General features: G+C 36.6%; 2 protein-coding genes across 2 annotated transcripts; one reads left to right on the forward strand and one right to left on the reverse strand.

Moving 5' to 3' along the window:
- The first annotated feature begins 799 nt into the window (after positions 1-799).
- On the forward strand, positions 800-7,985 carry LOC106753249. Its single transcript, XM_014635039.2, has 3 exons — positions 800-1,023; positions 6,918-7,123; positions 7,449-7,985. Exons 1-3 carry the CDS (start codon positions 922-924, stop codon positions 7,714-7,716), a joined length of 576 nt encoding a protein of 191 aa, XP_014490525.1. The 5' UTR covers positions 800-921; the 3' UTR covers positions 7,717-7,985.
- A 4,901-nt stretch (positions 7,986-12,886) lies between these two features.
- On the reverse strand, positions 12,887-13,804 carry LOC106753251. The gene has a single exon (XM_014635040.1). It carries the CDS (start codon positions 13,802-13,804, stop codon positions 12,887-12,889), a length of 918 nt encoding a protein of 305 aa, XP_014490526.1.
- Positions 13,805-14,891: the final 1,087 nt, after the last annotated feature.

Raw genomic sequence — 14,891 nt, forward strand, 5'->3', positions numbered from 1 at the left:
AAAAAATGTTGGAAGTCCCACATCGATTAGAGATAAGGTCAATTTATAATATATAAGTGAGATGCAAAACTCACCTTACAAGTCGATTTTGTGGGGTTGAGTTAGGCATAAATTCCACTTCTTAATATGGTATTAGAGCTATGATTGGAGCCTATCCTAGTGATATTTCTTGTTTCTTGGACATTTCTATTCCACCTGTTGTCGGACCACTATTAGACCATTCAGTTTCTGCTATCACACACGAGATGTCTATACCTCGACGTGAAGGGATGCGTTAGAAGTCCCACATCGACTAGAGATAAGGTCAATTTATAATATATAAGTGAGGTGCAAACCTCACTTTATAAGCCGCTTTATAAATTCTACCTTTTTAATAAAAAACATGATCCAATTGAAACAGTTGCAAAAATAAATACCCAATTGAGATTATCATAGAAAAGTGAACATGTTAAATTTATTTTTAAAAAATTTATAACTTAAAACAGTACCTTGTTTGTAACTGAGACGGGAAAGTCCAGTACAGAAGTAATAAAACAGCATTAAATAAAAATTTGGAAAACGGAAATTGCTATTGCCTCGAAAATGATGACACCACCGCAATTAGGCGCGTGGTCAAACAGACACTCCACTGCATCTCTCATAGAGTCTCACACACACACACGTCAATCGTTCTTTTTACCCTCTAAAGGGAACGTATGATACACTCTCTGTAATCAAGCGTGAGTCCAACATTCTCCATCTCTCTCCGAAAGCTTTATTGAACAAACATCGCTTTACATTATTAGGCCGCGAATCAGCAAAAGCATTCACTTTGTTCACACTTTTTTCACTGCACCTTCTCACTCTCTCTCTCTCTCTCTCTCTCTCACTCTCTCTCTCTCCCATTTTCGCAGAGAGTGAAGACCTTCGCTGCAGCTAGGGATGGCAGAGGGAAGAGGGTCCACTCTAGTCCACCTTTTGGTCGTCGTGTTGAGTTTGGTTGCTTTTGGCTTCGCCATTGCCGCAGAGAGAAGACGAAGCGTCGTAAGCCACTGTTTTTTCTCTCATTTTTTTTATGTTTGCTTTTGTTCGCTTTTAGTTGCCTTCCCCATCGTCTGTTAGTGTTTCCAGGTGAAGATAATTGTGTCGTAGCTTCAAATTTGACTTAGATCTATGTTGAAATTTATGACTGAGTTTTGTAGTTGCCTTCCCTGGGCTCTTTTCGCTAAGTTTTTCGATAACCACATATAAAGAATATGAAAACGATGAAGTGAACCCGAGTTTTAATGAATTGCGCTTATCTTGTAAATGAAACTAATGCATTTACTCTCTCTTTCGCGGTATTGGATACAAGAAAAAAAATATATATAAACAAATCTCTAAAATATTATTGATTTAGTTGAAGTTTTATTTTTAGTACTCTATTTTTATATAAATTTCAATGAAGAGTAATTTAAATGTCTGTTAATTAAATGTTAAGAACTATCTTTCTTTACTAATGTATTTTTTTCTTACATCAAAGAGTATTTTTATAGATGATGTGCTGAAGTTCATTTAGATTACCAGAAAATTATTTTACCTCCTTATTTAGAGCTTATTGAGTTTAGGGTTTGGGCCTTGTGGGTATGTATGTCTCTAAAACCCTGAAAATTTTGAAATTTAAAGATAATACTAACATTATTAAGTCACCGGAAGATGGAAATAATGGTTATATTTATTGTGTTACCGAAATAGTAAAAAAGAATTTGATTAGCAGGGATATAAGTATTTTGTAACAATTTATTTATTTTCCCAAAACTTTAGTAATAGAAGAAATGCATGTTGATCCATGTATATTTCTGTAAGGTGTACACTAATGAAAACCATTCATAAATTCTAGGGATTTAATAAATTATTTAGTGAAATTGATCAAGTCAGTAGACTGTATTATCAATATATTCAGGATGAGTTCTTTGATAAAAAATTATAAATTTCTTGGCTAATGATCGTAAACTCAGACAAAACCAAAATTTGCATTGTCATCTTTTGGTGTGCTTTAATGCACACAGTGAAGTTTACATGACTTTGATAACAAGAGAGAGAAGCTGGACCTTCTGTATGGTCAATGGAGTTATACACCGTTCACTGTGTTAATAAAAAATACCGAGTAGAGACATCTTATTTGAACAAGACATTTACAATGAAGAGAAATGAAAGGTTATGTATGATATATAATTAGTGGTGGGATAGAGAGAGGAAAAAAAGTACTTCTTTATAAATTGTTCTACAAAGAACACAGCACTGGAGCATATTATTTATTCATCATCTTTCAACACAATGTTTCTCTCTCTTATACTCTAGAATGGTATCAGAGTCATTTAGACCCTATACTAATTAATTTTGTTGGGTCTCACCAGCTGTTGGGTTTTCCTTTAGTTCCACACTCGATATGTCATTCTTTGACAAGAAAGGTATTTCTTCCTGAATGACCGCCACATGACGAAGAGGGCAACCAGTTAAGTATTTCCCTTCTCAACTCAAAATTTCTACCAATGATCAGCTTCCCTTTCCTCCTTAATTCTCCGCTGGCAAGAGTAATCCGTATATTAAGAAGGATATTTCGTCAATTCAGCAATCAGCCGTTGTAAAGCATCATCATTCTGCCATGATGCTTTGATTTTCCATAGTAGATAGAATCTGGTTGGTGTGTGGAAATTGAAGCACATTCAACCCTTGAAAGTGCATCAGCAGCTTGGTTCTCAATTCAAATGAAGTCATTCCATGGGTTTTACCAACCATTTTTGTTGGAAGGCTGTGGAAAGTCTCTGATCCAGAATATACTTGAGACTTCGGTCATCAGTTTTGATTACAAACTGCATTGGTAATAAGTAGTGCCTCCACTTTTGTACTGCATACACCACTACTAGTAATTCCTTCTCATAAGTTGACAAGGATTGTTGTTGAACATTCAAGCTTCGACTGATAAAAGCTATAGATCTTGCATAAGAACAGGTCCTACCCCGACTACCGAAGCATCCACCTCTACCACAAAAGTCTTTGTAAAATCAAGTAAGGCCAATACACGCACTTGGCTTAACTGATCCTTAAGACATTGAAATACCAATTTAGCTTCATTTGACTAAGAAAAACTATCTTTCTTTAACATGTCATTCAGTTGTTTGGCTATGGTGTTGTATCTTTGCACAAACTGTCTATAATAGCCCGCCAAACCCAAAACCCTCTCAGCTGCTTGAGGGTTTGAGGAAGTGGCCAATTCCTCAATGCTTCTACCTTAGCAGGGTCATTAGAGACTCCTTTGCCCGTGATAAAATGCCCCAAGTACTCTACTCTAGTAACCTCAAAGTAACACTTAGATTTCTTGGCTACCAAAGCATTAGCGCGCATGGTAGACAACATTGTGTGTAAATGATGCAAATGTTTCTCCATGCTTTTGCTGTAAATCAGAATGTCATAAAACAAGACCTTTAAGAACTTCGTCAAATACTCTCGAAACATGGAGTTCATTAAACCCTGAAATGTGACAAGAGCATTGATTAAGCAAAAAGGCATGAGCAAGTACTCATAATGCCTATGTCTGTCTCTACCATTCTGACTTTGATTATAATCTGACTGTAAGTCAATTTTGGAGAATACACTAGAGCCATATAGCTCATCCAATTGATCATCAACCAAGGGTATAGGAAACATGTTCTTTACGGTACTCTTGTTGAGGTCCTTGTAATCAATGCAAAGCCTCCAACTTCCATCCTTTTTAACGACCAACACCATTGGACTGCTATAGGGGCTATCACTGTTCTTATAACCCCACTTTTTAAGTAATCTTGTACCAATTCATCTATTATGTCCTTTTATTATTTAGAATACTATAAGGTCTCTTATTCACAAGGTTAGTTCCTTGCACCAAAGGAATAGTGTAATCATGATCCAGCCGTCTAGGTGGTGAGGTAGTGGGGACTGCAAACACATCTTCATATTGAAGTAGCAATTGATCAATACTATCAGGAATTGTGGCAGATGTAGCATGGGTGGACAGGGAATGCAACTACAAGCCTTCTTCATCCTTACATATTTGCAACATAGAAAGGTGGACTCTTGCAACCATAGTCTTAGGTATATGCAGCTTACGAATCGTTTTGTTATTAGTAGAAAATTGCCACGCAAAACATGTCTTCTTCTTTGAGCAGTGAACTCCATGGTTAACTTGTCAAAGTTCCATGTGATATCCCCCAATGTAATCCTCCATTCTATCCCAAGAACCATAACACAACAGCCTAAGGGTAACAACATGATATTTGAAGTGAAGGTAGTATGCTGTATAAGCCTAGAAAACCCTTTGATTATAGTATTAATCTGTACTCTTTCCTCATCAACCTCAGTGATACTAACAGGATCCATTTCGTCAATCTTGCACCCTAATTTCTTGACTACATTAATATCCAAGAAATTAAGGGTACTCCCACTATTAATGAGAATGTGCAGCAACTTCTTCCTTACATGACTGTAACCCGCATGGTTCGAAAACTTGGCTACCCCTGTCAAAGCACTGCATAAATCAATGGTTTCGAAATAGGTGAATTAGGAGAGGTTGCACTAGATTGGGGGGCTTGATCAGAGTCAGAATTGTGAGCTATTTCCATGACATGGATTTGTAGTTTCTTGAGGGTTTGGCTATGGGCAAGGGTAAAGAGTTCATCACAAAAGTAACAGAGACCTTTAGCCCTCCTTTCACTCATATAGGCAGGGGTTAGCTGTTTAGTGAATTTTCCAAGGATGTGGAAGGGGTTGACAAGAGCGGCTTTGCAACAGGGTGTAGTTTGAGGTTTTTGGACAATGGTTTGGCATGCATGCCATTGGCATTTTGACACATCTTGGCCAAGGAAAAAGCTTTCATAACAGAGGTGGGTTGGAACATTCTCACCATTTGAATTTCCGTTTGTAGACCACCAAGTAAACAACTCAACTTATGGGTTTCAAATAAGTCAAGAAACAATAGCATCAAATTCAGTATGGTAATCTGGAGCATTACCTTTCTGGCGCAGTCACATCTATTCTACCATTGGTTCCTTGCAAACTTCTCCAAATCTTTCAATCAATATTTGTGTATAGGCATTCCAAGAACCACATTTTTCACATATGCACTGAGTCAATGGAGAGCTTTTCCTTTAAAATGGACTACAACCAATCGAACTTAGTATTCCTTAGGGGTTTGATCAGCCAAAAAGAATGTGTCACATTGAATGATGTAATTCTTGACGCCATCACCATTGAAGGGGGAAAATCCAAACGAGCAAGTTGGGTGTTACAAGAATAAGGGTGAGAAAAGGAACCAGAACCCAAGAAAGAAGAATGTTCGTGGTGTCAAAACATATCCTCGCGTTGCAATGAAATACCAATCTCCATAAATCTTTCATTCATTCACGTAGTGAGACGGTCTTCCAGTTTGCGAAAAAGGGTTTGATTGCGGGTATTGTCAGCCATTTGCAGAATTGTGTGGAAGGTTACCTTCTTATACCACTTGATACAGATGTTCTAGGAAAGGGAAAGGGTCCTCGAAGAACAACCAAAGGAAGTGGGAATCCAACAATTGAATGGATACCGAACAGGTACCTTATTAACTGAGAATGTACAGAGTGAATGTTACAATAAAATGTTCAATGCCAAAAACTAAGGCTGTAACTCCTATATATATAGCAGTTCAGTTATAACTGACACTAACGTATATCCTGCATCAAAAGGGTGTGTTAAAGATTCCTTATTGACTAGAAATATGATCAAATTATGGATGAGTGCAAACTTCATCCTATTAATTTGATTTTGTGATGTTGAATTAGGTTTAAATTTTACTTAACCGTAGGTTTCCTAATTGCTTGGGTACTTATCAAAACAGAACTAGATTTATGTGTTTCTCTAATGCATGATTGGATGTATTTTGATGGGAGAATCAACATTGTTTCCTCAACCATTAATAATGCCCAAAATCTTGAGTAAGCAGCTTTCGGTTCGTATAACCTCTGGAAATATTTTACTGTTAATATGATTCAGTTTAACAATAATGCAAACAAATGTTCTAGTTACTAGATTCATTATGTCACAATACTGGATTTAAGCCTACTTATAGCTGTGTATTCCATAATAAGATGATTGGGAATTCTACAGCTTGTCCTATTGTTCACGTGTGATTCAAATATTCTTCTGATAAGAATTATCTTTTCCCAGTTACAACCACAACATGTAAAGGGTTCATTTGCTTTTACCCTGCCTCTTGGCTAGTGGTACAACGCCAAAATAATTGTGTTGGGAATGATATGACAAACTCTTTATATTGTCTGTTCTCAAGAGTTTCTTAAAGGAGCATACCTTATTTGTGTGACTGAGCTTGGGTTTGAGCCTGGGTTTGAGTTGGATTGCATATAATTGATGAGAAAATTGCTTATCATGCCTTGACTTGAACATGTTATTTTCGTCAATAGTCTTATCTTAAAGATCCCTATCATACATAGAGCCCTTATTGTCATTGAAGAATTTTGTTTGTCAATCTTGCTAGTTCTTCTTGGTATTTGATTCTAGTGACCTGTTTTTTTTTAAAAAAAAAAATTGGGAAGGACCTTTTCCTAATCCCCATAATCAGTGCAACTGATCCTGGAAAACAACTCACTTTTAAACGCTTGCCATAGTTCTTGTTAAACTATAAAATAACACTTTTGTAGAACATATCCAGCTCTGTAATTCAGAGTCATGGTGAATTTATCACCCTAGAAAGCTCTGCCACACTTGCATAATGGAAAGTCTAGACATAGTTGTTGCAGCATTTACCTCTACTACCCTTCAGTTAAAGCTTTTGCCTTAAATAAGTTGTACTGTGTCTATTTTGTTTCTAATATTATTGTTAATTTGCATTGACAAGGCTGGCCCCTTTTTTCTTTGCTCTTACTTGTCAGGGAACCATGTTCAAAATTGAGAAAACAAATGAAACATATTGCAGCTACAGTTCAGATGTCGCGACTGGTTATGGAGTGGGTGCTTTCCTGTTTCTTCTTTCAGGTGAATCACTGCTAATGGGAGTGACAAAGTGCATGTGCTTTGGGAGGCCCTTAACACCTGGGGGAAATAGAGCGTGGTCCATTATATATTTTCTTTCCTCTTGGTATGAATTCTAAATTCTTACACAACAATTTCTGTTTTGCATTATCAAAGAAGCTAGATGTTGTGTAAGAATGATATATGCTTCAAATGTATGCTTCTGTTATTCAAGTGAAAAGTCTCTCGGAGATTTCATTATATGCCTCATCTCTTATGGTTTGACTGTTAACCCATAATGTGATTTTTTACATTGCAAGCAACCAACTTAAAATTATCATTTTTCTTTGCAGTATGTGATTTTTCTCGTTACTCGTATTAAGCTTCCTGGTCCCAACAAGTTACAAAATATGACTCATTGAATAAAGACCACTTTTTTTATGCATTCCCAGGATCACTTTTCTGGTGGCAGAAGCGTGTTTGATAGCAGGTGCAACCAAGAATGCATACCATACCAAATACCGTGGAATGATTTATGCTCAGAACTTCTCGTGTGAAGCCTTGCGAAAAGGTGTTTTTGTTGCTGGCGCAGTTTTCATTGTTGCAACCATGATTCTGAACGTATACTACTACATGTACTTCACAAAGGCAACTACCACACCAGTTTCTCATAAGGCAAATCGGGTTAGCTCAACAGTTGGAATGGCAGGATATGCATGATAACAAATTTAGTATGGATGTCTCAATGATTATCACTAAAACGGTGGTTTTCATTTGGTTTTTCCTAGTTAATCGGTGTCTATAATGTTCATGTGGATGTTACTGGTCAGAAGCAAGCTATATATATTATAATTAGGTAAAGAGGGTCTCATCATGTTGGTTTTCAGATAAACTTGATATTCAAAGTGTGTAAAATGTTTTTGAGGCTATCTTTCCCTCTTAATGGAACTGGAATTTTTGAAAGCCAATTTAAAGATTAAGATAAGCTAGTTGGAGGCTTCATTTTTTTTAGTCAAATTTTCTTAGGAAAGTTGTTTTTTTATCCTTCGGATATATGAACATTCTGGATAAACATATCCAATCGTTTTATTCAGAATAAAGCAAGAAGTTTGACATCCAAAAGAGTTACCAAAAACGAAAAGAGTAAAGAAAGCAAAGCAGATAGTGTTGTTATACGTAGGACTCGGAGAAAAAGCTCACAAAAAACAAAGTTCATATGTTATCCTAATTCGTATGGTTGAAGAAAGAAAGTACTTTTTTTCATCATTTCATATTCCTAATTGTTGTTCTCTATCATTTTCATTTTCATTTTATGTTGTCCTCTTTATAGAATCAACACAGTGACGTATTTGATTTGAAAGGGGAGTCAATGGCCACCTTTAACTTTGCAAATTCCAATTGATTTGTAGTGAGAAAGATGTTTGTCCAATCCCACTTTGATTTTCATCACCTACCCCAGTTAGGAGATGAACTTGCATCAAGTACTTGATTGATTCTTGTAGGTAAATGGTTACGACTTGGACCACGAGGATCTCAAAATTAGATCTCAAAGGCTTCCACGTTTTTCACTTGTTCAAGTGTTTGAAAACTTGAGAAAGGCACAATGAAGAATTTCTGATTTTGTGGATTTCCCCACTAATTTTCCATTCCAAATATGAGAAAAATACAATGAAAAAAAAAAATAGTGATCCATTCCTTCCTTCTAAGATACTAAAAATTGTGCTTTAGATTATATAATTTCAATTATATTGGTGCAAAATATTTACTTGTTTCATCAATTATTGATTTTCATTAAAGAATCTTCATTTATAAAAGTTAGAACTTTGTTTTAAATAATTGATTAAAACATTTTTTTCAAATATATTGATACATGTGTAGTTTGGTATTTATTAAAAATAAGATGAATTTACATTATATTAATTCTTAACAATATTTTCTGAGACGCATAGTTTCTTTATTTTTAAGGATTTATCCATGGTGTATTATGCAAGCTTTCAGAATACATAAGGAATTTCTCATAAATTTTTCTTGAAGATCTCATAACTAGCCATTTTGAGAATGGCCCAACACTGTTCACTTGTGATGATGAAGGCCCAATGCCTCAGTTGGCCCAGACGATTCATTAAACAGATCGTCTTCTGCATGCGTGGCATAAGTTGGAAAATAAAATAGTGGAAGAGAGAGAGCGAGGGAGCAGAGAGCCAGAGGCGATGGAGAGAGAAAGCGTCGAAGGCTTCGTCGACGGCGTTCCGGCACGGCGGTTGCCGGAGATGCAGAAGAGAAAAAGATAGATCGTGACAAGGTGAGTAAGAAAAGCGAACCCTTTTTCTATTATTAACATGGAAGTAATCTGAGTTTATATTACATCACACACAGGGAAAAGAGGGAAGGAACTCTATATATAGAGTTCCATGGGAGAAAGGGAAAACACAAAAACCGTAAAACGCGGAATAACTGTCATGAGACAGTTAGAAGAATCAAAATGATTCTCAATAGCCTCCCCTCAAGCTGGACAGTGTATGTTTACCAGTCCAAGCTTGGGGATAATCGTTCCAAATTTTACACGATGTGGAAATTTCGTGAAGATGTCAGCCAGTTGTTCGTCGGATCGGACCGGAAGAAGATGTAAGAGGCCCTCCTGGAGTTTTTCGCGGACCACGTGACAATCAAGCTCTATGTGCTTGGTTCGTTCGTGGAAGCTCTGATTGTGAGCTATGTGATGTGCTGATCTGTTGTCGCAATACAAAACAGGTACCCCAGTCTCTTCAATTTGAAAATCTTGCAAAAGATAATGAAGCCACTGTATTTCGCATACGGTGGCAGCAAGAGCCCTATACTCTGCTTCAGTGGAAGATCTGGAAACAGTCTTCTCCTTCTTAGATTTCCAGGAAATGAGTGATGATCCAAGGAACACGCAAAACCCCGTAGTGGATCTCCTTGTGTTGGGACATGTGGCCCAATCGGAGTCGCTAAAGGCCTTTAGTTGTTTAAGAGAATTAGCTGCAAAGAATAACCCTTCAGAAGGTGAGGATTTTATATATCTGAGAATATGTTGAATAGCTTGATAATGATAACGAGTGGGAGATTGCATAAATTGGCTGAGAAGATTGACAGTAAAACATAAGTCAGGTCTGGTATTGGTAAGATAAAGTAACTTCCCTATCAATCTTCTATAGGATTCAGGATTGGCCAGATAGTTGTCCTCTTTGTATAGTGTGCTGGTGTCTTTCAGAAAAGGGGTAGAAGAAGGCTTGCAACCTTGCATTCTTGTTTCCTCAAGTATGTCCAAGGCATACTTTCTCTGGCACAAATGAATTCCCTCCTTGGATCTTGCTACTTCAAGTCCAAGAAAATATTTAAGCTCTCCAAGGTCCTTAAGGTCTTTTATGTGGTTAATTTCTTCCATAGAATTTCCTGTTAACACAATGTCATCCACATATACAAGTAAAGTAGTAAAACCAGTGGCAGTTCTTTTGGTAAACAATGAGTGGTCAGACTTGGATTGGCTGTACTTAACAGATATAAGATAAGAAGATAATTTTTCAAACCATTGCCTGCTGGCTTGTTTTAAGCCGTATAGAGATTTTGTTAGCTTACATACCAGTCCTTCTTTGCAAGTGTTCATACCTGGAGGTAATTGCATATAGACTTCTTCATTTAAATCTCCATGTAGGAAAGCATTGTCTACATCAAGTTGATGTAGAAACCAATTGTTTGAAGCAGCAAGAGCAATAAGAAGTCTAACAGTAGTAAGTTTAGCTACAGGGGCAAATGTGTCAAGATAGTCTATTCCTTCTTATTGAGTGTATCCTTTTGCTACTAGTCGGGCTTTGTATCTCTCAATACTACCATCAGTTTTGTACTTAATTTTATACACCCATTTGCATCCTATGGGAATCTTTTCAGGAGGTAACTGGGTTAGAATCCAAGTATTATTATCTTCTAAGGCTTTAATTTCCTTATTCATAGCTTCCTGCCATTCAATTTTGGTTTTAACTTCATTATAAGATTGTGGCTCTTTGTTGTTAGTAATAGTCATGATATATTTGGAGTGTCTCTCAGATAGGTTATTGCAATTCATGACAGCTTTGATAGGATAAGCAGTTTTAAGACTATTTTTAACAGATAAGGATTGGTGAACCTGATGAACATAATCCTTTAGGTAGTTTGGAGTCTTTCTGAGTCTGTTCGATCTTCTGCTTCCATGATTTTCTTGATCATCAATATTGTTGTTATTGTTGTCTCTGTCAGCAGGAGCTTGTTCATGTTCTTCTTGGTCAAAATCATCTAACTCATCATTCCTGTCTTCAATCAAAGGATAATGATCTTTTAGAAGATCATTGATAGATTCAGCCTTTTCTTCCTCACTGATAGTGTCCTGTCTGTTGTCTTGTAAATTGTTGTAAGGGAATATATTTTCATGAAACATGACATTCCTGCTTATGAAAAGTTCTTTGGTGCTTAGATCTAAAACAGTATATCCTTTTACACCACTCTTGTATCCTAGAAAAACTTCTTTCCTTGCTCTAGAATCAAGTTTGTTTCTGTTATTTTCTAGAGTAGAAGCAAAACATAAACATCCAAAAACTTTAAGATCAAGATAAGTAGGAGATTTGTTATAAAGCATGTCATAAGGACTTTTGTTGTTGAGGATAGGTGAAGGCATTCTATTTATTAAAAAGACAGCATGCCCAACACCGTAAAACCAATAAGCCTTAGGTATATTTGATTGAAAAAGGAGACTGCGTGTCACATTAAGAATGTGTTGGTGTTTTCTTTCAACAACAGAATTTTGTTGAGGCGTCTCAACACAGCTAGTTTGATGATTAATACCATGCATGTTATAAAAGTTTTCACATCTAAACTCAGGTCCATTGTCAGATCTGATGCTTTTTACCATTTTGTTGAATTGATTCTTAATTTTAATGATGAAATTCTGTAATAAATCCCTTGTTTGTCCTTTATTGTTCAGTAGGAAAATCCACGTGTGTCTAGTATAATCATCAACAATCGTGAGGAAATATCTATGACCATGAACAGAAATAGTATTTAGGGGTCCCCATATGTCACAGTGTATGATTTCAAAACATTCAGTGGTATTAGAAATACTCTTTGGGAAAGATAACTTGTGTTGTTTAGCAAAATGACAGGTATCACAAACAGAATTAACATCAACTTTAACATACGGAAAATTTTCACATATTTGTTTCACAATTCTATGTCCTGGATGGCCCAGTCTAAGATGCCACAGGTTAACATCAACATTCTTACAAGAGAAAACAGTTTTTGAATTATAGCTTTGAGCTGGTTTAGGTAAGCTTTGCAGGTAATAGAGCCCATTGTAGGATTTAGCATATCCAATCGTCTTCAAAGTATGATTTTCCCTGATCTGACAATGCTTAGAGAAAAAAGTTAGGCTGCAGTTCATATCCTTGATAAGGCTTTGCACAGATATTAAATTGAAACAGAAATCTGGTATATAAAGAACATTAAAAATGACAAAATCCTTGGTAAACTGCACAGTTCCAGCATGTTTCGCAATAAGCATAGTATTGTTTGGCAATTTTATAGAAATTGGTTTAATCTTGTAAAAGGTAATAAAATTGTTTTTATCATGAGTAACATGGTCTGTAGCACCAGTATCCATAATTAAGGAAAAGATACCTTGTTCATTCTCTGTTTCATCTCTTTGAACTTGATTGATTTTGTGTGTGGGAGGATCATCAATTTTGTCTATTATTTTGAGGAGTTTCTGCATCTGTTCAGGTGTAATGGAATTGAAACCATTACTATTGTTGACATGTTGAACTTTCTGAGTTTCTCCAGAGTCAGTATTGTTCTGGCACGCATTAACAGTCGTCCAGTCAGTTCTTTTATCTTCTTTCTTGTACTAAGGAGGATAGCCGTGTTTAGAGTAACACTCATCTATAGTATGGTTCATTTTGTTACAATATGAACATTGTTTCCCGTAGTTGGGATTTCTTCCCCTTCCTCTACCTTGACCACGAAACCCAATTCCCCTTCCTTGATGCTCAGCTCCTCTTCCTTGAATTTTCCAGTTCTGGTCAGGCTTCCATTGACCATTTCTTCCAGCAATGTTTGCAAGGACTTTTACCTCTGTAGAAATTTGTTTTTCCTGTCGCTCTTGTTGAATAATGAGCGAAAAAATGTGATTAACATTCGGAAGAGGGTCCATTAGGAGAATTTGCGTCTTAACAGTGTTGTAAGAATCGTTTAAACCTTTCAGAAAGCATATTACATGCTCGGCCTCTCTATATTTTAAGGAAACTTTGGATAAAGCGCAGCTGCAGGGTGTGGCACAAACGCAAGTGGGTATAGGCCTTAAAGATTCCAGTTCCTCCCATAGGATTTTTAAATCTGTAAAAAATTGACTCACCCCCCTTTCACCTTGTCGGATGGAGTGTATTTCTTGTAGTAAGTCTGAGATTTTAAAATAATCTCCCTTAGAAAATCTTTCCTTGAGCTCGTCCCATAGCTCTTTAGCGTCTTCAATGTAAATCACGCTTTCGGCAATGTGGGGTGACAAAGTCTTCGTAATCCAAGATAAAATCATAACGTTGCATCTCTCCCAGGCGTCGTAGACAGCACCACTTTCTTGAGGTCTTTTTATGGATCCGTCGATGAACTTCACTTTATTCTTGGAAAGCAGAGCTCTCCTTAAGCTTCTGCTCCAAGATGAGTAGTTGTTTTCGTTTAGCATTTGAGTGATCAGAGTGAGGCCAGGATTTTCTCCTGGGTGCAGATAGTAGGGGCTAGCTGGGTTGGACGTTTGATCGAATTGATCCATGGCAGAAGAAAGAAGCACCAAGAAGGCCCAAGAATGAAGCAAGAATCGAAGAACGAACAACGGAAGCAGAGCAGACACTTAGACCTGCTCTGATACCATTTTGAGAATGGCCCAGCACTGTTCACTTGTGATGATGATGGCCCAATGCCTCAGTTGGCCCAAACGATTCATTAAACAGATCGTCTTCTGCATGCGTGGCATAAGTTGGAAAATGAAAGAGTGGAAGAGAGAGAGCGAGGGAGCAGAGAGCCAGAGGCGATGGAGAGAGAAAGTGTCGGAGGCTTCGTCGACGGCGTTCCGGCACGGCGGTTGCCGGAGATGCAGAAGAGAAAAAGATAGATCGTGACAAGGTGAGTAAGAAAAGCGAACCCTTTTTCTATTATTAACATGGAAGTAATCTGAGTTTATATTACATCACACACAGGGAAAAGAGGGAAGGAACTCTATATATAGAGTTCCATGGGAGAAAGGGAAAACACAAAAACCGTAAAACGCGGAATAACTGTCATGAGACAGTTAGAAGAATCAAAATGATTCTCAATAAGCCAGGAATTCTAAAAAGAGTAAGAAAACTAAGAAGAAGAAGAATGTGAGAAAATATTGTGTTTAGAAATACAGGAAATACTCTATTTATAGACAACCCCCTAAGTCAGAAACTTGGTCAAAGACCATTACCACAATAATGAATAATAAATAAATAAAAATTGAACTTTGCATCAAATAAAGTTTTGTCAACAATAATGAATAATAAAAAAATTGATTGTTTTCACTTTTTAATGTTGTCCATGTTCAAATCCAACATTTCTTTTGCAATAAATGTTATTTTACAACAATCCTCCATATATTGCAAAAAAAAAAAAAAGAAAGTAGAAAACTTGGAAAATGATTGTATATGAAGCAATAGCGCAAATCTTTGTTTTTATGGTTAAACAAAGATTAATCGAAAGATAAGACACTTTTATCTTGGGTTTCATAGGTTGTAATGCATCAAAGGCACCTACCGTGTGTTAGAGATTTATCAATCACAATACACCCCCACAATCTTTGTTGTTATCATTGTGTTACACGTATTAGGTCATGCGTGTGC

The sequence above is a fragment of the Vigna radiata genome, unplaced genomic scaffold (assembly GCF_000741045.1).
Source record: "Vigna radiata var. radiata cultivar VC1973A unplaced genomic scaffold, Vradiata_ver6 scaffold_347, whole genome shotgun sequence".
In the NCBI taxonomy this organism is placed as follows: domain Eukaryota; kingdom Viridiplantae; phylum Streptophyta; class Magnoliopsida; order Fabales; family Fabaceae; genus Vigna; species Vigna radiata.